At 41.5% G+C, this 25,057-nt stretch overlaps 2 protein-coding genes across 2 annotated transcripts; one reads left to right on the top strand and one right to left on the bottom strand.

The window, feature by feature from the left end:
• Nucleotides 1-899: 899 nt before the first annotated feature.
• Nucleotides 900-6,649, top strand: LOC126262761 (ejaculatory bulb-specific protein 3-like). The gene is made up of 2 exons (XM_049959573.1): nucleotides 900-1,111; nucleotides 6,403-6,649. The coding sequence occupies exons 1-2, from the start codon at nucleotides 913-915 to the stop codon at nucleotides 6,591-6,593; spliced, it is 390 nt and encodes a 129-aa protein (XP_049815530.1). The 5' UTR covers nucleotides 900-912; the 3' UTR covers nucleotides 6,594-6,649.
• A 13,391-nt stretch (nucleotides 6,650-20,040) lies between these two features.
• LOC126262655 (ejaculatory bulb-specific protein 3-like) lies at nucleotides 20,041-24,287 on the bottom strand. The gene is made up of 2 exons (XM_049959425.1): nucleotides 24,074-24,287; nucleotides 20,041-20,286 (listed from the first exon to the last, which is right to left on the bottom strand). The coding sequence occupies exons 1-2, from the start codon at nucleotides 24,270-24,272 to the stop codon at nucleotides 20,096-20,098; spliced, it is 390 nt and encodes a 129-aa protein (XP_049815382.1). The 5' UTR covers nucleotides 24,273-24,287; the 3' UTR covers nucleotides 20,041-20,095.
• Between the last annotated feature and the right edge of the window lie 770 nt (nucleotides 24,288-25,057).

The following is a 25,057-nucleotide window of genomic DNA, read 5'->3' as shown; positions in this document are numbered from 1 at the left end:
TAACTTTAATTTTTTTTAGTGTAACGAAATATTTGCCTAAAAATTTTCATCCCCTATTGCACTCCCTTAGGGGTAGAATTTCCAGAAACACGTTTTTTTAAATTTTATTTCTATCCGAGAAGTCAAATACCAGTTGTCATAGATGTAGCCTTAAAAATCCTTAGGTAGTTGTTTAGTAATTATTTATTTTCAAAAAGCTTTCACTCATTGTTTTATCCCCTTAGAGCTTGAATTTCCAAAAATGCTGAAATACGTATGTTAAATTTTCTGATTGAGAAACCAAATACCAATTTCCGTAGCTCTAGCTTCAAACTTCCCTTGCTAGCGGCAAACTTTCAAAACGCTTTCCATCTCCTATTTTACCCCCTTAGGAATGGAATTTCGAACAGTCCCTTCATAAACGATGTCTATAACACCCACACCTTCTCCAAATTTCAATTTTCTATTCTTAGCAGTATGGGCTGTCAGTTAGTCAGGACGTTGCCTTTTATTTATAGAGATTTGCTGTTTCAGTGTCTTTTGAAAAGTATGCAGTAGTGATACTCCGTTTATTAAGCTGCTTTATTATTCCTATCGAAAACATATCGTACTACATTTCTCAGCCTTCGATTTCAATCTATGGCCACCACTACTGTAGGCATATGGACAGTTTCTTACGGCAAGAGAAAGATGCGTCACGAAGGACGAAGACAAATCGGGTAGGTGGCAAATTTTTACACGGAAAAACAACAATGGAAATGGATGATTTAAGACGTAATAACAGTGGGAAAAATACGGCGCCGTGTATATCTTGCGTATTGCAGCTTTGGGAAAAACGAGAGTACCGTGGTGGGACCGCGCTGGGAATGTCTGTATATAAGGTGTCAGTGTGCTTCCGCCTGCATCCTCAGTGTCCACTGGAGAGTAGCAGACATGAAGGCCACCCTGGCACTCGTAGCGGCGCTCGCCATCACGGCGCTGGCTGCCGCAGATGACGAGAAGTACACCACCAAGTACGACAACATCGACCTCGACGAGGTCCTTGCCAACGACCGCCTGATGCACCAGTACGAACTCTGCTTCACCGAGGAAGACGACGGTAACTGCAGCCCTGAGGGCAAGGAGCTCAAGAGCAAGTGCCCTGGCACCAGCGACTGATGACTGCTCTCTGTCTCTCATTGTGCTCGTACGTGAGCTATCCGCATATCACTGTACCAGCATGCGTATTGTAATGTATTGTACTTTGACACTATGTCATAAAGCGCATAAGGGATGTGTTCGTTTTCCTTACATTAAGTTTTACGTTGTGATGTACCTTTATAATTCCAAAGGGGTAAAATTAGCTGATCGCTAAATTGTGAAATAAAGTGTCTAAGGAATTTAATGTTTGGAATTAAGTGAAGCTATTACAGTAGTAGTATGATTACATTTCAAGATTGCAGTGACTGTGTCGTTAACAAGAACGACGCATGTCCGAAAGAACAGGCACTGCGGTCACTCCATCAGTCATGAAATATGAAACACAATCGCTGTTACGAATACAAACAACCGTCAGCTCCATCAGGGAATGATCACAATGAAAATTTGTGCCGGATCGAGACTCCAACCCGGATTTCCTGATTTACGCGAGCGGTTGTCTTGGCTATCCGTCCAAAACTCACGGCCAACCTGTAGTGGTACACGCATTATGTAACTCCCGTACACGGAAGGACCTTTTATAACACAGTCGTACACATATTATGTAATTTCCGTACAGAGAAGGACATTTTAATTGAAAGTCGCTGCCCGGCATCGGCATCGTTCTTCTTAACAACAAAGGCACTGCAATACCAGAGAGTGACTTACAATTAAAATGTCTCTCTCTCGCCCCCCCCCCCCCTTATACTGGAATTATGTATACTGTGTTCATGGTAAACAAATCAGCCACAGTTGTAGAACATTGACCGAATTCTTGCACGACAGAAGTCACTATACAGTACCACGGTTTCGGGGTCGTAGCTCTATCATCAGATGTATCTGAAATCTAGTAGTAGTCGGACGTCATGTACATGCCCTAAAAACTAATAGCAAACATCTAGCGTAGTTGGACCGTCAAATAAAATCCCAAATTGTGGCTGGAATGTCTTTCGACCGTCCACCTACTCTATATGTTCGCCTATTAGTTGTTAGGGCACGGGCATGACGTCCTACTACTGCTAGATTTCAGGTACCCTCATGATGGGGCTAAGACCCCGAGACCGTAGCAGTGCACGGCGATCTCTGTCATGTAAGACTTTGATCAGTAAAGTATTTTCCAACTGTGGTGGATTTGTTTACCATGAGCCTGGTGCAGAACAGTTGTGGACATTCCACAAACAAAAATTTATTACATAATATGTGTACGAGAACAGATTGTGACGCAGGAACAACGATTGATGGAAGTTCAGGTGTGGCCAAAGCGGTTAAGGCGACCGCTCTCATGAAGCGGGATATCCTGGTTCGAATCCCGATGTGGCACAAATTTACGTTGTCGTCACTCCCTTACGCAGATGATGCTTTTTCATATTTGCAACAGCGAATACATTTCATTAATTACATTTCGAATACCATTCCTCAGTATAGCCAACAAGCAAGGTGACACCATGGCAAGACATAGAACTTGTATTTGGAAGGACGTCAGTTCAAATCCCCGTCAGGAAATTGCTATTTGGATGGGTCTTTTGACCAGTCGATTTTCTTCCTCAATTCGAGTTTGCTTCCCGTTTCTAGAGATGTCATAGTCGACGGGACGTTAAATCCTCCTCCTTCCTTCTTCTTTTTCGGATCAAGGCGGCCACTAGACTTTTCATTTCGATCTCGAGCTTTACTCATCCATCTGGCTCCAGCATGTTTTCTAATGCCATGTACTAACCGTAGATTACGCCATTTTCTTTCTTATCTTTCGAAATACAGGAAAGAACGTTCTTGCCCCATCGATCATTAATTCGCCAGGTTACACGTCCCTACCATTTTCGTTTCATTTTCGTTATTCATAACTGCATGTTCTACTCCAGTTGAAACAAATGTCTTACTGTTTCTCCTAGTATTTCCCAAAACGCATCACTTCACAGCTCATGGAATATATCTAGGATTTGAAAGGTTTTCGCATTAAAAGTAGATGTCTTACTACTATAAGACAAAACTGGATAACATTCTTTTTTGTATGTGTCAGAAGCTCTGTTGAGAAAACTCCATGAAATTTAACAAAAACACTCAACGAAAACTTTTTTACTTATTTATGTTATCCACCCAGTCGTTGGTTTCAAATGCAGTAAATAACAAAATAATGTCCGCTGGTTACATGACTTTGTTAACTGAGTGAATTTTGGGTCTGCTTTCAGAATTTCTCTCTTAACTTCTTACACCCTGTTAATTTCTTTCACCTGTCTATGAAGATAAACTGCACTTCTGCAAACAGTACAATATATAACCAAAAACATGTTTCATTGCCACGTATTCCTTCTAACTTTTACGTCTTACAAGTCTGAAAAGTTGGTGTACGGCTTTTGAAAACAATTTTAGTGAGGTGGAATGTCTTTGTCGAACTAATTTTTGAATTCCGAATGTGCCAATGTCTTCATGGTGTGTAACAGATGCTGTGGCGTTGAAGTATACTGATATAAGTTGGACCCGCGTCTGGTTTTCGAGGGTGGAGAGTACAGATATTGTGAAAAACAAGTGAAAAGATTTGTTTTTTTAAATCCCGCAGTCCCATAGAAACAGGGACTTAATACACAATGTTCAGGTTTGTAATTTACTTCACGAAATGCAGTCTGTTAATTGTGCTTGTCCTATACCCATTACGAAAGCCACTTCGCTTCTTGGCTTGCTTTACTTCCAAGGATTTCGCGTGCTGTTGCTATACGTCAAGAAGAGGAGGCTGATAGGTGCGCAGAAGATTGTAACAGTGCTGTCCTTAATCTGTGCAACTGGCTTCAAATGGCTCTGAGCACTATGGGACTCAACTGCTGAGGTCATTAGTCCCCTAGAACTTAGAACTAGTTAAACCTAACTAACCTAAGGACATCACAAACATCCATGCCCGAGGCAGGATTCGAACCTGCGACCGTAGCGGTCCTGCGGTTCCAGACTGCAGCGCCTTTAACCGCACGGCCACTTCGGCCGGCAACTGGCTTCCTCCGTAGATATTCTGTAAATAACTTTACAAGTTCCTTTTTATTTATTTTCCTCCATCTTTAACCACTTGCAATTAAGTACCACCATACCCAGCATGACTTTATTTTCTTTATGCAGCGAATACCGTTACACTACGTATCTGAGACTACTTCCAGGGCTGCGTTATTTTCATTATTATTTGTCTGAGATGCGTAACTATGATGTGTTTTGCCAAAAGCAGGTCCTTATGTGGAGACCAAATACCACATTAAGTGACATATACAGCGCATATGTTTGATGACCTTATGTAAGAAATGCTCGAGGACTAACAGAGAGCCCTTGTTTGCGTATAAAGTACTCTTAATATTAAAAGTTAGCCAATGCTCGTCGACGAAGCTTTCGATTTCCTATTATGCTGATGTAACGGAAACGTAAAATTGGAATAAAATTTAAAATTATTCAATGAAGTAAACTATACGCATTTTTGTGGTTTCTCGTTTTTCTATAGCTTAGTTGCAACGACATGCTACCCGATTAAGAATTCAGATACTCTAAAGACAAATGCTAATGTCATTTCGCTTCTCTTTAATTCCACGGGTCAACTGAGGGTCGATCCTCTAGCTTAAAATATCAGGTTGTCTTTACACTGGTTATACCTGTACTCCAATGGTTCTACTCCCTGATGGATATTTTTCTTTTATCCAAAGAATGTTGTTTATTCGTCTATATCAATATTATACCCTTCAGAAAAATTCTATTTTATGTTATATGCTTCAGCCAATGTGTTTTCAATCCCCGAAACGCTTCTGGAACTCAATATTTGGGATAACTCTTAGCTTCCTCAGCGATGTATTTTTAATCTTATCCATGCTTTTAAAGCGAAGCTCTTTAAAGTTTTTATTTATTTCTCGGAACAGAGGAAAGTCACATGGGACCATGTCTGGCGAGTATGGGAGCTAGGCCATAATTATAGTATTCTTTTATGCCAAAAATTCTCTAACAAGGTGAGAAGTGTGAACAAGTACAGCATCGTGATGCGAAAGCCACGAATTGGTGCCTCACAAATCTGGGTTTGCTTCTTCGGATTTCTTTACACAAATGCCGTAGATCTTCTAACTGGTAATCCTTGTTAAGCTTCCGGCCTCGAATCAAGAACTCAAGTGACATTATGCCGTTAACCTTCGGATTTTATTGAACTTGTCGAGCGTTTTCGGTTTGGGCTATCCAGAATGTTTCCGCTGAGACAGTTCAGCCTTTGTTTGGACGTGATATCCGCTAGCCCAGGTTTCTTCACCTATTATGACACATTTTACCGTCAATAGCTTCATCTGGCGACTCCTGAGGAATTTGAATTCGCCACTGGTTTGGAAATTCAACGATTTAAGAACAAATTTTGGCGTCTCACATGTTATATCCAAAATACCAGAATAATTTTCATGACGTGAGTAAACTGACATTCCAGCGGCATCAGTGACTTTCCTGACTGTGATTTCGTCGACTTACGATGTGCTGGGGGTCCAAGTTACTCGTCAACTTCACTGCCTTTTTCGAAACTCTTATACGCCTCGAAAATCCTTGTTTTACTCGCAGCAGACTCACCAAGTGTGTGTGTGTGTGTGTGTGTGTGTGTGTGTGTGTGTGTGTGTGTGTGTGTGTGTATGTGTGTACAACATTACTAAAACTTCGCTGCTCTTTATTCCTTTTATTGCTGCAAAATTTAATACAAATTATCTGATCTAGTTTTATATTAGATAAATAATCGCCGATACTACAGAAACACACGTAAACTTTTTGACAGCTGACAACACAGTAAATATACAGGATGGATGACACTGTACAAATACATTTCAAACATGCTCATCAACAAAACAACGAATAAATTGTGCTAATTGGTCTAACACGATACGCGAAATTACAGAATTGTCTTTACTTTTTGAATTCGACTTGTGCAGTCACGTCTTTCTTGTCTGATGGCTGTGAAGCATTAATTTTTTAAGTAGCTAAATAGTCTATGTATCAAATTTTACCAGGCACGAAACGTGCATTAGAATTTTATGGCTTGCGCCTTTTCTGTGTAAAACCCAATGCCATTTCTGCCGAAGTACTCCTCTGCTAATGTCTATGAAGTGAACCGAATTGTTAGGAAAAAATATAGCACGTAATTGCAGAATTGTAGACACAAAAGCGGTCGTTGTTTCATTTCTTATCCTTGTTATTTTATATACTAGGTAGACACTAGTTTACTACGGATGTACCATTTCACTGAAGACTGTGTTCGGTTTGTTGCAGAAGACATCCCCGACGCACTAGAAAATGATTGTGCCAAATGCAACGACAAACAGAAGGAAGCCACTAGGAAAGTTATCAAGTTCCTAATCAACCACAAACCCGAAACTTGGCACAAACTGATGGAACATTATGACAAAGATGGAATATACAGCGAGAAATATAAGAAGCTTGAGGATGAGCTCAAAGAATGAACACGGTTTTAACATGTACTGCTAATATATCTAATAAATTCTTATTTGCAAGCGTATTTATTATTTTATTTACGTAGTGCATTCGACGATAGACATAAACAAAAATCCGTTGGCGGTTTCTTCCCATGAACATTGTTTAATTCTGATTGACTGCATAATTACAAATGTTAAAACACAAAATTTTAATTTTTAAATGTATTATGCTATTCTGTTGCAGATCTTCGCAAGTGTGGAATTGCATTTGACATATATCGTCATCTTACAACTCTTCACTCAATAACGCTCTTCAGAAAAGAGAAAACACTGTGCTGTCGAATATAGGTCTCACTCACTAGTACACTCTAAACTGGAATCATTGGTACGAACAAAGCAATCAGAGATTATCTTCTAAATGCAACTCATGGCATTATAATCAACAGACGAAGAGACAGCTCTTATATCTGAGTAGTTACAATATTAGCACGGAAACTAATAGTAGTTATCAAAACAAGAATGGTGCGTGGACATATGATAACTTAAAGTTATAAATTGGACACTACCTTAAATGAAGAGTGAATCTTATTATAAACACAAATAACTAAGTCGTAAGAGCCTAATTTAAACAAATTGTGAGCTGCCACTCCAAACTAAACTATACATGAGTGTTTATTCAAGCTTATGAACACCATTCGTGCGCTGAAATATACCCACATAAAACGCGGTCTGACTTTTAAATAAAAACTGGACACGGAAAGCTACATAAAGCGCAACCAAACAGGGGAAGTGAGATGGATGTAACTCAACTAAATATTGAAAAGGTACGGGAACTGTTATCCACACACTACACAGCGTCAAAGTATAGTAAATTGCACCTTATAGGTCTGTTATCTACATTGAACTAATAACCTGGTAACATTGAGTTTCTGTGGAGATGATGTTGGCCGGTGGTGACACGCTGTGCTGCTGTACCACGAGACAAAGTTCGTGAGGCGCAATGCAACTGCTTGCCAGCGTACCATTAGTTCGCGATCAGAGCTGGTTAGTAGTCCCAATTCGTTGTACCGAACTCTTTAGTAATGGTGATGTCTGCCCCACGTGTGTCGTAAGCAAAATTCCTTGCACTTCCGTGTTTTACGGTGAACAGTGTTTTTGTTCTCCTGTTTCAGTGGCTGTAATTAGTACCCATTTGTTCTCTAGCTCTGCTCTTGCCTTGTGCATACTGGTTAAGAAAGTTTCAAGTTTATCAGACCACGAATTTCTGTTTATGAGTAATAACAACTTCCTGTCTTCATCTTTCCCCTCAGCAATGCTTACCATTTTTCAAGTATGTTGGACCACGCACAAGCTTTCAAAATCTTTTCCTTTGTTCCTGTAGCAGCACCCCGCCATCCTGATCACTTCGTCTGCTAAGTTAGTGTCATGTCTGCATTTCGTACGGGACAGTAGCACTTAAGAACATTAATTGTTGCACTGTTAAACTTCCTCCGTGTAAAAAGTAACTGTAATAAATGCCAAGATATGATTCAGTCTTTTACTGCAAGTCTCCCAGGTCATTTTCACATTGATCAGGAAGTGGATTAAAGTATTGTATATATGTGTACAGGAGGTACGGCTAAACGTTGGGTTCGTCTCCATAAGGGCATACTGTGCTGTTTCTTTCCACTGCGCCATAGTAAAGAAATTGTTTCACTTGTTTTCGGATTAAAAATTTCTCCAACTATAATTACCCGAAGTGTACCCATTACACTTATGGGGTACGACACCTTCCTCAGTTGATCTGATAAAAAGACAATAGTTAATGTATTCGTGTCCGATTTTTTACGAGAAAGACAGATCTAGATCTCTAGTTTACAACACATCACCCACGCGGTCACACTTAAAACCACAGGCAGCACCTTATAAAATGTAATAACGTTTAATGTTTTTAGTGACGGATAGTAATTACATATTGGATATTTGACTTGTCGGTCAGAACGTCACTTGAATCATTCACAACAGATATGTATCGACAGTTACATGTCAGTGGCGCTGTTAGGTCGAATACATGTACAGGATTTTTTGTAACTACCTCCGTTGTTTCAGCAAACGACCGCGTGAAAAGTACATGTCTTAAAGAAAACTGACACGTATTGGTGGATATAGAATCTCTCCAGTTTTTACTTCTAATACGCGCTGTAGCCGCTAGGCGGCACGGGTATGGACAAATTATCTGCTCTGTATCGTCGCATGGAAATACCCACATCAAAAAAGTTTTACTTCGCCCCAGTTCCCAGAACTCCTGAAGATAGACGTTGTCTGTGAATATAGTATCACAGTCACCGTCCCTCTGACGGTTCAGAGATGTCACTAAACCTGCCCGAAGATGTAAATCACCATGCATGAGCAGCGCCTATTAGACGGAGGGGGTCCGATAGCCGATCAGCGACAGTAATTCCTCCAGGAAGGAGGTACACCCCTCACGTTGTCTGTAGTTCAACCATGCCTAAACGGTCAGTACCGCGGTTCGATCGCGTCCGCTTTCTTACTTTGTTCCAGGAACGGCTGTCAACAAGGGAGTGTCCAGGCGTCTCGGAGTGAACCAAAGCGATGTTGTTCGCACATGGTGGAGAAACAGACAGACAGGAACTGTCGATGACATGCCTCTTTCAGGCCCCCCAAGGGCTACTACTGCCGTGGATGACCGCTACCTAAGGATTATGGCTCGGAGGAATACTGAAGGCAACGCCACAATGTTGAATAATGCTTATCGTGCAGCCACAGGAAGTCGTGTTACGACTCCTACTGCACAATAGGCTCCATGATGCGCAACTTCACTCCCGACGTCCATGGCGAGGTCCATCTTTGCAACCACGACAGCGTCCAGCGCGGTACAGATGGGCCCAACAACATGCCGAGTGGACCGCTCAGGATTGGCATAACGTTCTCTTCACTGATGAGTGCGCGTATGCCTTCAACCAGACAATCATCGCAGACGTTTTTGGAGGCAACCCGGTTAGGCTGAACGCCTTAGGCACACTGTCCATTGCGTGCAGCAAGGTTTAGGTTGCCCGCTGTGTTGGGGTGGCGTTATATGGGGGCAACGTACGCCGCTGGTGGTCATGGAAGGCGCCGTAGTGGCTGTACGATAAGTGAATGCTATCCTCCGGCCGATAGTGCAACCATATCTGCACCATATTCGCGAGGCATTCGTCTCCATGGACGACAATTCGCTCCCCCATCGTGCACATCTTGTGAATGACGATATCGCTCGACTAGAGTGGCCAGCATGTTCTCCAGACATGAAGCCTATGAAACACGCCTGGGTTTATGAACGACATGATCCACCAACGACTCTGAGGAATCTACGCCGACACGCCGTTGAGGAGTGGGACAATCTGGACCAACAGTGCCTTGATGAACTTGTGGATAGTATTCCACGACGAATATAGGCACGCATCAATGGAAGAGGACGTGTTGCTGGGTATAGAGGCACCGGTGTGTACAGCAACCTGGATCACCACGTCTTAAGGTCTCGCTGTATGTTGGTACAACATGCAGTGTGTGGTTTGCATGAGCAATAAAAAGTGCGGAAATGATGTTTATGTTAATCTCTATTCCAATTTTCTGTACAGGTTCCGAAACTCACGGAACCGAGGTGATGCAAAACTTTTTTGTGTGTGGTTCGCGCCTATAGACAGACAATGAATTGACTTCCATAGTGGGCTGCTGTCGCGCCTCCTCAAGCCGCAAGCAGCAGTGATTTCAATGAATTGCACGCAAGTACCGACGGCTTCTTCGTCAGAAATGGTACCTATGTTCAGCACCTGTAATGTGAGTTAAGAACTTGGAGAGATCCTCTGTGGACTGATGCGTGTGTCTGTCTGCTGTATGTCCTGTAGTTTTCGTGTAGTCGTCTTCTGAAGCCACAGAGGTGACGTGTAGTTCATCCACGAATGGTGTACCTTACAAATCTCGTAGTAAGACCTTACAAATCTCGTAGTAACCGTGAAGGAAGTCATAAAATTAAAAAAAGAAGTAAATGTGCAATTATTGGCCCATTCTTCAGGTTACTGCAAGCACATCACAAATTATGTGAGTGCTTGGTGTCTGTTCTTTCTGACATGTCCGACAGAACGGACAGCAGGCATTCATACAATTCATCCGCCTAGCCGGACAACGGGTTCACCTTCTTCAGTGCGGATGCACATATACGTCCGACCACCTGTGCGGGTTTCATAGCAGCGAACATGGAGGAATGGAGAAGGACTGCGGATAGGTGCTGCTCGATGGGAGTGTGAATCGGCCGTGAGGAGTGCCGACATAGTTCGCGCAATGCGATAGCGCTGTGTCAGGGATGGTGCAATGGTTAACGCACCTGCCCAAGCAGGAGATCCCGGGTTCTAACCCAGATCCGACACATATTTTAACGAGTCGCCGCTGATTTCGCATATTGTCCCGATGCAGCTGGTAGCAGTGATCCCCTCCCTTTCCTTTCCTTCCTTCCCCTCTCCACTCTCAATTTACATATAACGCCACAAATATTGCCGAACTTCCGTTGCCAAAGTTGTTGGGTACCACGTAATGGCTTACTTTCATATTTCTGAAAACACCCGTTCCAAGAAGAAATAGGAAACATAATTATTAGTCCCTCCTAAGTAAATGTAGCAATGTGAACGTAGGGGAAAAGTTAAAGGAACCAGCACTTATGCGGTAACACCATCTACGGATAGGATAGAACTAACTTACAATGGTACTGTGGTTAGTTAAATACATATGAAAATTGTTAGTAATTGAGGCCATAAGTACGACCATTATTATTTTCTCACAAAAATGTGGATAGCAACCTACGAAAACCAGCATCATTCAAGCTACAGAAAGTTAGCTGTATCTTGACGAAGGATTTGAGGATGTTAGTTCACATGGAAGAAGTGTCATTGCAATGCGCACTTTGAAGGAGAAGCAGTTAGGTCCTTAAGATAACGTGTGCAAGCTATAGGCCCAAATGATTTTGAATCCAGAACAGAACTGCTTAAGTTTTACATAAAACTTGTTATTACAATAACTTGTGGAATCCAAAACATTATTTGATCACAAATTAGATGATGATCAGAGTCGTTTACCTCTTTAAACTAGTAAACAGACGAATCTGATATCTAACTGACTGAAGTCAGTCATTAAATAGGATTCTGCCATCAAAAACAGTATTGGATTAAACAATCGGTGGCTGTATTCTTCAGTGTGATCTTGTCACGCTTCATTTTATTACGATGTCTAGATCTCTATACTTTCTATATGTAAGGCGACCAGTTTGAACACCAAACACAGTCATCTTCAGTCCATATAGTCATTACCAGCAAACATTTAGAGGTCTATACACTATAAGAAAAAGATTTTTATATTACTGAGATTACTTGTTCCACAATTTAACTATGTTAAGTTTCATGACTACAGATTTGCACAGGAAGTGTCTATCGGTCGTGATGGTATTTTCGAGTCCCACAATGGCTATATCTTGAGTGATGAAAATTCATACCCCACACACGTCTTGGATCACCAGTAACGGTTCTCTATAACCTGTGAGTTCGGATCAAGAGGACCTTATTTCCTACCACCCATGTGAACGGTGCAGAATACCTGATGTTCATTCACAACGTTGTTGGACAAAGTTGGTCCTGTCCGCGAAAGAATATGGTTTCACCACAGCTCTGTAGCATCCCATCTCGATATTTATTTTCATGAGCACATGGACAAGATATAACTTCAGTGTTGGATTGGGAGGTCTTGTCCCATATAAACCACGCACGTAGGATGTCATTCCTATGTTTTTTTATCTCACTATAAACTAAAGAAGACTTGGGTGAGTCCTAGCTGACTGTCTCCTTGTACCATTGTACGGAAGTCAATCGTGATCTTCCATAAAGTGCGGCAAAATTTTATGCCCGACTCTAAAGCCCGTAGTGCGACTGGCAGTCGTCTTTCTATAGATTTGCTATGAACTTCAAGTGTTTAATCAGGAGTAAGTTGTTTCCAGATATGACACTTACCTTAACGTACTCTGTTCAAATCATCTGCCATTTTTGTGATTGAAACTATACTTTTGGGAAAGCACATAGCTCAAGTAGTTACTGAATAAGAAACGTCCAAAGTACTTTCTTTGTGTAAAGCCTCTAGTGTCCATCTGGGAGGTGAAGAAAAGCTTTCTAACTTAAGATTGGTATGAGTTTTGGATAGGACTGTCCTCGATCTATCACAGTTTTACAAATATCGAGAGCAACACAAACACGTCTAAGGTAGGTCCTCGAGGCTTCAAACAATGTGTACAACATACACTAAGTATAAGTAAATGTAATGTGTTCCTTGTAGTTTCGTGAATAAGGCCACTGCTCTTCGATTAGAGATTCACTGGAAGAATCTTAAGCAAATGCAATATGTCGACGAAGGATGTGAGTTACGATAAACTCGTTTAACAGATTCTTGGGTATTGTTCATTCTTTTATGACCTTTACAAAGTAGGATTAATAAAAGACATAGAGAAGGTCCAAAGAAGTTATCTCAAGTGCTTTGGAGAGGCTGCTCAAGAAACTTCAAAGGCAGAGGTAACAAAAGATATATTGGCTATCACGCTGAGATCTGCAGTTGAAATCTCGACAGTGTACGTCCCAAGAAGACTCGGACAACACAAGACTCATCCCAAATATGTATCGCGACCCTTCAGCGACAAGAAAATCACGGAACTGAGGCCGCATGCGGATCGTTAGCGACAGTCAATCTACCCAAGCCCCATTCATAAATGCAGCAGGAAATGGCGAACTTATAGTGGTAGCAGAAGTACACTGCCCCATACCCCTTAAGGTGGCTTGCGACGTATAGAGGACGAAAATTCTTTAAGCAGACAAAGTCTGGGAGGTTGCACGGGACCTAAAACAAACACTTTTCTCCAGTTTCAGAATTATCGCTCTCAGTCATCGTGCAACTGCGTATAACATGAGAACGAATCAGACGACTGTAAGAAACGTCCTTCATGAGCAATAATTGTTAGTACATTTCACTTACAGCAGGTGCACAAACTTCATAGTTTTCGCGGTGGTCTGGAGCAGTATCAAATGCATCCTACAATTCCGTCCTTTGTGTTGTTTACAGATGAAGCAATGTTCGGACGTGATGGGGTCTTCAACATCCATGTTTTCAGTGAGATTAATCCATATGCCACGTTTACTAGTGCACATTAATTGAGGTTCTACGTGAATATGTGGGCATAGGTTGTTGGTGGCTCTTTAACTGGGTCATATCTTCTATAGGCCATTAAATTACAGGCTGAGTATTGCTACAGTTGTTGGTTGACGTGCCACTCGCTAGAAGACAACGCATATGCTTCCAGCATGACGCGGCGGCATATTCCAGTCGTTCTGTGCGTCGATTCTTATACCGACCGTTTTCAGAAAAGTGGATTAGCTGTTATTGTCCTGCACTATAGCTACTCGATCCCCTTATTTGACCCCGTCTGGACTTTTTTTGTGTAAAGAGAGGTGTGTAACCCGGTTTCCAAAATCCCTGTTGAATCGGAAAAGGATCTAGGTGCCGGTCTAGTAGCAGCAGTATTAAGGACACCGCTGTAGTCTTTGAGACAGAACATGACCAACAGGTGTAATGTTTGCTTACGAATCTCTGAAAACACTCACGTACGGAGTCTTGTGTTAATGTTGTTGTCGCTTGTAAATAGATACTTAAAACTCGTTTGGCCCGTTTGGGAAGAGGTGAGCTAACCTACGAACTGCGGAGAAAAGTTGTGGAACTAAAAGAATCGGTAGATCAGTTGAGACAAAACTTGCAACTCCGGATAGTATGGAAGATCACAGAAAAGGAGATAAGTTCCGGTCACTGATATTTGCACTGCTCTGGAAGAAACACTTGAAAATATTGAAGGATTAGGCAGTGTCCTGCTTTGAGATAATTACGATTATGAGGCCACAAACTAGCAATGAGCATCATGTTGATCGCTCTAGAGAGGGTCGAGCAGAGACACCTTTGCATGGAGTCTGGACAGCAACTGAGAACCTGTGAAGGGCCAACGACATTCTGTCCCGATTGAATACACTATTTACACTTTCCATTTACATTACTTATTGCTAGTTTGTATCCACTCCGCAGGTGTCCAATGGGTGGTGGCCTCTTTTGAATGAGATATCTTACGCTTTACACACAAGTAAGTTGTACAAATGAACGCTAGAACCAATATTAGGCTCATCGTTCATACACTACAAATAATCGTATTTTGTCAACGTTTCTTGTATCGCATGTTGTATTACTTGACTGACTGAAATTTGTCCTTTTTCTGAACTTAATAATTCGTCCAGGGACTGTAGCACAGTGGAATCTGAAGTATCGCTAACAAAGGTTATGTTCCGTTAAGGTAATACGCGTAGTGGTTCTTCTGGCCAATACAGTCTTGGTCGGGACACGTTAATCATTGCTGTGTCCATGATGGTAACTGGAAGGTGAAATTGTCTTCCTACTATTTCACATATAGTTCCATTAATTAACAATGTAATGTCCTGCAATTCTAGGTTCATTATCTCGTTTGGTTTACATTTTTTATAGCAAGTGATAATTCCTTTTTCAGGTGTAAATATGGATTAATCCAGTGATCTCCAGTTTTATAGAATTGCAGTTCGCCACTTTACCTCGGAGGATGTCTCCCGCAGTCGGAGACGAAACGTCAGTGGAGAGTTTTATACATCGACCATGGCCTATCAGTCCGGAAGTTTTAAGTGAAGACAATACCGGCCGTGAAAGCCTACATTGTATGAATTACAGATCTGTTTAACAAAAAGAAAATTGAGATCATTAGGTTAGTCGAACGAAATCCACGCTTACAACATTTAACACGTCTGAGGTTTTATCTCTATAGTAAACTGAAAAAGTGTGGTGCAAGCAAAGACCGACGTATCTCTACCACGTGAAATGTGATGTAACATAGGTCTGTGCTGTGGCATCCAACTTGCGATATTGTCCGCCTGTAATCGTTTTATAGTGTGAATCTAAGATCAGAGGCAATCTTTAGAGCACTTGATATGACTGTTACAGTAATAAACATGCCAACCATCCCTGAGATATTTATTTGCTCACATTTAGCGCTATAAAGCGCACGAGTGTGGGAATTGTTCTCCTGGCGATGGGGTACTGAGTTGCGGTCCTCTCTGAAGGCTCTTTCAGTGTTTCAGACAGCAGTACAACGTAGTTACATTTCAAAAATACAGAGTTGTCGTCATAAATCTCCATCTATAAACTGTACAAAGGTATTGAGGAAACGTTAGCCACTACAACACAGCGAAGATTGTACCCTGTTACATTTACTCTTTCTGCACGTATTTTGGGTTGCCTGTCTTAGTTCTCCATAATGTCAGAAGTCACAAACTAAGAAATTGTTGCAGTGTAGGCCTCTACCGCGGTGGTCTTGCGGTTCTAGGCGCACAGTCCGGAACAGCGCGACTGCTACGGTCGCAGGTTCGAATCCTGCGTCGGGCATGGATGTGTGTGATGTCCTTAGGTTAGTTAGGTTTAAGTAGTTCTAAGTTCTAGGGGACTGATGACCACAGATGTTAAGTCCCATAGTGCTCAGAGCCATTTGAACCATTTTTTGTAGCCCTCTAACCTGTTGCAGACCATCACCACATTTAACAAGTTATTTTCAAAGATTAACCACTAGCTGCTACCCACAGCTGCGCTTATATATCAGTAGTTTTGTTACGAGTAATGGTGAGTAAGTCTGCTACTGTCCGTATCTGTCCTTGTCCTTTCTGTTCGAGTGATGTGCTCCACCCCCCCCCCCCATGCTCCCCCCCCCCCCCCGCCCCCTTCGAAGCAGGGGACCACGGGCACGAGTTGCGTATATGAATGGTACTACTGAAGTAGCTATACATTATATAATGCATACATTATGCAACAGATTGAGTGTAAGTACGGATTAAGCACACTGAAGATTGTATAAGTATTGTATTCATTACTTTGAATCATATCACATGACACATCAACAAATAAAAACGTTTTCACAAATGTGATAAAGATCAATAGTCAAAGAGAAAATAGCCTTTTCAAAGAGTAAATAAAGAGTAATATTCTTGAAATCGATGAGTACTTGTACTACACACTTTTTAAAGCAGCTATGTTCTTCCTGATGGTGCATGCTGTCTCCATACCAAATTTCATCGAAATTAGTTCAGCAGGCTAGTCGTGAAAACGTGACAGAGTTACAGCAGCAGTTACGATGTTAGTATGGGTAAACTTTCAGTTAAGGTATCTTTTTTTCCATTATCCGATTTTGACGAAATGAAGCCTTTATGGAGCCCGAAACTATGCTCAAGTTATCTGTGAAAACCTCATGAAGGACTTTAGTTTTATAACAGACAGATACGACGGATTTAGATAAAACTTTAAATCACGATACCTTTTCGTTCGGGGTTCCGATTTTGATTAAATAACGCCTATACTGTGCCCCAAGTTACACTTAACTTACACGCGAAAATCCCATGTAAATGTTTCTTGTAGTTTTGGAGATTATCGTGTTCCAACAGGCAAACAAAGAGACAAGACGGTTTTAGTAGAACTTTCTTTTCAGGATTATATTTCGATGAACAAAAGCCTATAGGGTACCCCAAGCCACGCTCAGGTTAATTGCGAAAACCTCATGAAATTTCGTGTAGCAGATTTGGAGAACCGTGTAAAATAGACATACCGAGATGACTGTTTTACACATTTACTCCTTTTAGTAATACAGATTTACTAGTCAGTTAATTCAAGCTTTGATGATGTGATAGAAGATGTGTACATCTTTCACTCTTGACATAAATTTTTGCTCATTGTGTAACTGTTAGGTATTGCGTTAGTGTTCTTCTTCCTCAGTTTTAAACCTCAAAGGAATGACAAGTCTTCACTCTCTTACTAATATGGTCTGTAACATCCATCGCCTTAGTAATGAATTTTTTTGACAATCATTGCTCTTGTACTAGCTAATCTGATTTTATGTTGACTGTCATATTTTTTATGCCTGACACGAAAACATGGTATCCATTGCTGATTATTAGGTATAATGCTTTCTTCTCTAATGAAGCACTGTTGACGCGAACACTTTGGAAACTATGTAGTGATATATTTTTAAAAATCAAGGGGTTGTTCTTTGTTTTGATGTTTGAACAATGGAAGGTACGCTGAGGACGTTGTAGTGTTTATAGATTCATTCGATGATCGTTCGGAAATATCAAACGCGGAAACTGCAAAACTGATCATTCCAGTTTACACACGTATACAACAGAGAGAAAATTTATTGTGGACAAGGAGAGCAAAATCGAGGAGGATACAATTTTCTGAATAGCGCGGGAACCGCGGGAAGTCAAAAATTTGATATACCTGTGAACCTATTACAATTAAACATACTGTTGAACGGCACACGTAGCATTCATAACACACGATTCTACGCCTTACAAAATCACCTGGGCATTCTGACCAAAGTAAGGCTATAATAGAGTTATTTTATGCAGGACAGGAGCGTTGTCTCTGAAAAAGAGGAAAACTGAGCGTCTAATAAATGTGGACCTAATGAGAAAACTCGGAAACTGTCATAATGGACACAGTCTAGGAATACATAAGCAGAGTAAGAAGTAAAGAACGGAAAACTTGAACCTCTCACGAGAAAAAAAGCTTCTGCGGCGAACGCTACAAAGCATGCTATTCGGACGAAGTGAGTACGGAATCAAAAGAATGTAAAAGTTTAAAAAAACTGAGCACTCATTTCAAATTTTCCTAATTGCTTTTTTTCTGACCACAGTGCCTTATGGATCAAGCAGGTATCGGGTTGACACTTGATAAATAAGAAGGGTAAGAAGATGATTATGATGACGATGAATGAGGAGAACAGTGATATAACAATCTGAGATTCGGCATTTTACTATCCTCTCTATAATATTGGTGCTACGTATTACAAATGTGGTGAGGTCATAATATCCTTTGATACTCATTAACACCACTTCCATTTCGTTGTCACTTGTATAGTAAAGACTTACCTCGTTAGTGGTAACACTATTTTATGAGTATTATGAAATATCTAACAATGATGGGACGGTCCCTACACAAGGTTTTATCATTTTGTGCATAAAGAAAATCTCGAAACCAGTCACTGTTGAATTCGTTTTTAATGTATACCAAGCGTTTCTGATGGACTCCTCCTTCTTCAGTTTGTGGTGTTCCTGCTAGACACCACACTTGCTAGGTGGTAGCCTTTAAATCGGCCGCGGTCCGTTAGTATACGTCGGACCCGCGTGTCGCCACTATCAGTGATTGCAGACCGAGCGCCGCCACACGGCAGGTCTAGAGAGACTTCCTAGTACTCGCCCCAGTTGTACAGCCGGCTTTGCTAGCGATGGTTCACTGACAAATTACGCTCTCATTTGCCGAGACGGTAGTTAGCATAGCCGTCAGCTACGTCATTTGCTACGACCTAGCAAGGCGCCATTATCATTTGCTATTTATCTTGTGATGCATGTACCGTCAGACCGATGTTTACCAATTATGGATTAAAGTTAAGTATTCCAGAAGCTACGTACTTTTTTTACTAGACTCAACTCCTTTAACTGTTCCAGACCTCACGCCTGCCTGCGTGAGCTTAAACGCGTGCCTTTCGGCTATCTCACAGTGGCTTGGCTGTCTTGCCAAGTCACAACACAGTTCATGTAGATGATCCTAACAGTTTTGTTGCTTTCTGCTTGGTCTTCAATCTAATTCCTAATTTCGCTCTGACTGAAGTTCGAAATCAAAGATTACAAAATCACATTTTTTTTTCAATCTGCGGGATAAGTTGTACGTTTCTCGTGTTGGTTTCTCAAAAAAATGGTTCAAATGGCTCTGAGCACTATGGGACTCAACTGCTGTGGTCATAAGTCCCCTAGAACTTAGAACTACTTAAACCTAACTAACCTAAGGACAGCACACAACACCCAGCCATCACGAGGCAGAGAAAATCCCTGACCCCGCCGGGAATCGAACCCAGGAACCCGGGCGTGGGAAGCGAGAACGCTACCGCACGACCCCGAGATGCGGGCTTGGTTTCTCACGGTTCTTCTTAGCGATGTAGCTGGATTCTTTCCTAAATACTTTTGATGAATGGGGTGGGAATCTACGTAAAATAACAACAAATGCGTTTAGGGCGAAGGAGAGATTAATAGGTGCGAACAATTAGATGACGCTGAACTAGTTAACCACCACACTATTTTAGAGGGAATTTTTCCCTCCGCAGATGCTCATAAATTTGGGAGGCGCCAATAAGCCTAGAACGTTTTGTCCGTTCTTTCTGACACTAAAAGATGCATTCGCGTGTTATTTCCGTTTATATACTAAGAACCGCACCAAAATTGAAACGGTCTTATTGGGAACCTGCTGTCAACCGACTTTCTTACGACTCCCTGCACCTCCGAGTGCGCGACATAAACAAAGCAAAATATAAATTTGCCATAAGAATTTATTCGGTATATCAGATGTACATGTTAACAGGGTGTTTATTCTTTGAGCTCATCCTCAAGCTTCTTATACTTCTCGCTGTATTTTCCATCTTTATCGTAATGCTCCTTCAGGTTCTCCCATGTTTCTGGTTTCTGGTTGATCAAGAACTTGATAACTTTCCTGATGGCTTCCTTCTGTTTTTCGTTACATTTTGAGCACTCAGTTTCTAGAGCGTCGGGGATGTCTTCTGCAAGAAAACAAACATCGAAATCTTCAGTGGAATGGAACTTTTTTATGATAGAAGTAGTTATTACTTAAAACACAACTGCGAGTAATGTTATACGAAACAAAGATCACGGTTGCTATCAATAGTTATTACACAGTGGCAGTTTCATTTTCAAAAGTATTCAGTTCAGTGCTTCATTATGAAGAGTGTATTAATAAGATTAACATTAGCTACTTGTGCCAAATTCAATCTGAGTAAACTGCGGTACCTTTTCATTTGGGAAGTTGCAGGGTAAATTTATATGCGAAACTGTTAATGTATTAATTTATTAAACGTAAATGTGAAAGATGTTATTCACATTGGCAGGCTTCAAACTTTCTCTAACTTCTTAAATATTCTTGCATTCAACTTTATTGCTCTAAGGTGTTAATTTTTCAGCCCATAAAATTACTTACAGGACATCACATTTATGGAGCCAGTTGTTAGTATATACATTAATTCTCAATAACAGTAATGTCACACATTGACAGACTTATGCAGTAGTGGTATTTCAGTCGAGGACGAGACCAAGAGGTCTTTGAATGTTACGAAGAAATACTACTAGTAGCGCAAATAAGTATCTTAGCATAAATAGCTCTTAGAAACGAACTACACTATGTCATCAAATATCCGAACATGTCTTAGAGAACACTAATGTGGGCTCTGTCCGGCCTTCGCCTTTTGACTGCCTAAACTCTGTTGGGGACACTTTCAACGAGGTGTTTCAATTTGTGTGTGGAGGAATAACAGCCCAGACCTTCCACAGAAGCCGAAACCAGAGAAAGTAGTGATGTTGGACATTGGGGTTTGAAGTCGGCGTTGTGACTCATTTCGAAGGTGTTACAGTGAGTTCAGGTCGGAGCTCTGGCTAAGCCAATCAATTTTAAGGACTGTCAACAAACCATTGCGTCACACATTCTGCTTTGTGGCAGAATGCATTGGGTGCATGCTGATACAATCATTATTTCCTCACTGTTCCTCTACTGTATGCAGTACACAATGCTTTCGAATGTGTTCATATCCTTAGGCAAGTAGAGTTTTCTTAACCGTAATACGAGGAGCACACCCTTACCCGTGAAAACGTCCACCACCTCATCCGTACTTCACTGTTGGCACTGCACATGATGACAGGTAACGTTCCTTATGCATTCGCGAAACCCAAACCGTGCCATGGGATTGCCACGGGCTATAGTGTGTTTCATTGCTCTAAATCATTCATTTCCAGCCTTCAACTGAACAGTGGCGTCACTGTTTACAATATCCACATCACCCCAAGCGTCACTCACCAGTGACTATAGCAGCGTGCCGCTTAGGAGTGCCTCGATCAATGTCACCCATTCTTTTAACCCCCTCGTTTCAGCCATTGTCTGAGCTGGACTGTTGGTAGCACTTTTTAAAGTCGCGAATGATTCATCTCGCTCACTTCATGCTCTTTTTATACAATCACGATCCGCAATACTAGACGGCCTTCGTCTGTCAGTATATGAGGTCTTCCCGGTTTTGGTTTAGCTATCGTTGTTCCTTCGCTTTTCCATTTTACAATCACATCACCAACAGTTGATTTGGGCAGATTTAGAAAGGTTGAAATGTTCGTGATAGATTTGTTACTCAGATGACATCCAATGACCAGACCACGTTGGGAGTCACAGAGTTCTCCTGACGAACTAGTTGTGCTGTTACCGCTTCTCTACTGACAACACAATACTCTTTGCCTGTTTTTATACTGGCGAGTCCGCCTCCCGTGTCATCTGGGGCCAGTTCCTAATGACAAAGCGTTGCCTGTAAATTATTAGTCAGATAATGTATTTTCGCCGCTTGGAATTCACTAATATGATGTTCAATGTGACCTTCATACTGCTGACAGTTGGACTGTTACGCTTATGCTTCTATCACATTAACTTCAGCAGACAGGCGAAACAAACATTACATTGAAAAATTGAAGATAATTTATCTTTCCAGTTTTATAATACGGTATTTATAGCGAAAAGTAAGTTAACGACTACCTACTTAATCTTGACACTAATAACGCCATCCTTGGCAAACTACCTTTTCATATATAGATAATTGCTCGTAATTTTGTGTCACAATTTTCATTTATCCAACATTATCTTGCGAACATACTACCTTTGTCGGAACCAGCGAAAACACTGATAAGAAGAAGAGAGAGGATGATAGGATATGTGTTAAGACATAAAGGAATAACTTCCACGATAATTGCGGGAACTATAGAGAGTAAAAACTGCAGGACTGCTGGAATAATCCAACAATGAATTACGACGCTGTGTGCAAATGCTCTTCTGAGATGAAGTTGGCAGAGAGGGGAATGTATCAAACTAGTTAGAAGGGTAATGACTCGAAAAAATATCCTCAGTCCGCCTTAGGAATTTATCCGTCTCCTCTACTTTTTGACAGAGATTTTTAATGCTAATAATGGTATAATGCTCCAGCTAAACTCTAGGTCTCCCACCACTGGCTCCTTAAGTGAGGTCGCTAACGCGCTGTATCTGCAAGAAATTTATAGCATCAGTAATTTGATGACAAGGGGAGGAGAGGTGGTAGCGAAATGTTCCCGCTGGCTATATTTTGCGTCAGTGTTCTGGCTTAATTTCTAAAGCTCTGCATAATGTCTTATGGAGGGATGACATGTGGCACTGTTGATGGTAGCTCATCCATTGGCAGTCGTTACCGCGAACCTTCCGAGAGAAGATTGCATGTAACTGGGTTGAAATATTGAGTTGTCTTGCGTTGCTTGCCTCTGATGGTATAGCACAGACACAACAGAGACTTACATGAAGCACAGTCGACTAGGATATTGAATGGCGTTCAGTGGTGAGTGTCGCTTTTGTTTCTGGTGGTTAGATCGACGCCAAAGCGTCTTTGCAGGGAACAATGAGATGTCACACACAACAGCGAATCTCGAGACCCACATTTCTACACATCCTGGAATTATCGTGTGTGGAGCTATTGGATGTGACAGCAAGACTCATTTGGTAATTGTTGAATGTTTGCCAATAGGCCTATATGGCAACAATTTGTCAACTCTGCTTGACCAGGGTTTTTCAGCAGGATGATACAAGAACTTACACTGCATTTCACACGACAAACGCCCAGCGGAATAGTCGAATCCCTGATTGGCGCTCCTAGCCTCTTACTGAGTCAGCCATAGAGAATGCCTGGGACGGGGTAGGTAAAAAATGCACTTCCATGCCAGCATCACGCAAACGGTCTTCAAAAAAAGGTAACAAACCTCTAATTATGACATTCTGAGGCCATTTTCTTCAATGCCATAACGAATTTAAAAGTGTATTCGTGGGGGTCACGCCTCATACAGATGCTGACGATGGACAGCAGTTCCGAGTGAAATGAAAATTTAATCATTTAATATTGGTTGTGTGATGAACGTTTCCACATGGTTTGACAAACATCGGACTGGTGCTTCACGATGTGACATTCCTTTACCCTCCGTTAAATACTCATACTACTAAATTTGTTTTATCTATTGTAGTTGGATTGTACATGAAATTTCTGACTGTTATATTTCCTCCATGCGCCCATTTGCGCATCGCATTAGATGTCCCAAAAGCTTCAGCAATGATGGTCGGATACATTTTTCTTTATTACGAATTGCAATCATTGTGCTCTTACGGCCTACTCTACTTGGCTCAGCTGCATGTCTAATTAGATCTGACCCGCTAATGTTAAGTATAATACAGAGATTACAACAAACATAGCAAAAGCAGTCATCAGTCGCTGGTGCCAGGGAACTTACTCTTGAGCTCCTTGCCCTCCGGGGTGCAGCTGCCGTCGTCTTCCTCGGTGAGGCAGAGTTCATACTGGTGCATCAGGCGGTCGTTGGCGAGGATCTCGTCCAGGTCGATGTTGTCGTACTTGGTGGTGTACTTCTCGTCATCCGCGGCAGCCAGCGCCATGACGGCGAGCACCGCTACGAGTGCCAGGGCGGACTTCATGTCTGCTGCTCTCCAGTGGACACTGAGGATGCAGGTGGAAGCACCGCCTCTCCTTATATAGAGAAACGCCGCCATGGCGCTCTTCTTTTTCCCAGAGGTGCAATACGTAAGAAACACACAGCCCCCAGTTTTTCCCGCTGTTATTACATCGCTAGTTTTCCCACCCTCGTCGTGTCTGCTTGCAGAACTTTGAGTACAACACCGTCTTCCCTTTGTCCTCTACTCCTTTTCCTGTGTTGCAAGAATGTAATTTCCTGTGGGTACGCGTACTAGCGATATCAGACATGTAAATGTATACCAGTAGAATATCATTTGTAGTTTGTACAGGGTTTTCCGGGGCTGTTACATTTCACGGGACACACGAACAATGCTGCTGTCGAAATAGTGCCATCCAGAACGTAAAGTTACACACGCTCTTTAGCTAGCTTCTGATTTATTTGTAAACTATTTCCCATTTTTTTGTACCTGTTGTAAATATCGATTACAGAGCAAGACAAAGAGTGGCTGATGTGATATTCGCCCACTCTCTTTAGTGTTTGTGTATCGAAACACTGAATCTGTCTTTTAAAATGGAACTCAATAGTGTTTAGTCCTAGAAACTCATTAAAACTGAATTTAGTCAATTGACACGTTTTCTTTCATTTAAGGCGTATATTTGTGCCAAACTGATGGTCATTCGTCGAAAGTATCCATGTTTTTTCAATTCCCTTGTCCTACCCACCACTTACACCTTTAGGTAATTAATCTGCAGTGATATGTAGATGACCAACAAAGACTGTAAACTA

Source organism: Schistocerca nitens, chromosome 6, assembly GCF_023898315.1.
Source record: "Schistocerca nitens isolate TAMUIC-IGC-003100 chromosome 6, iqSchNite1.1, whole genome shotgun sequence".
NCBI classification, from domain to species: Eukaryota; Metazoa; Arthropoda; class Insecta; order Orthoptera; family Acrididae; genus Schistocerca; species Schistocerca nitens.
Note: the sequence above shows the minus strand (reverse complement) of the source record. Positions and strands in the feature narration are given on the sequence as shown.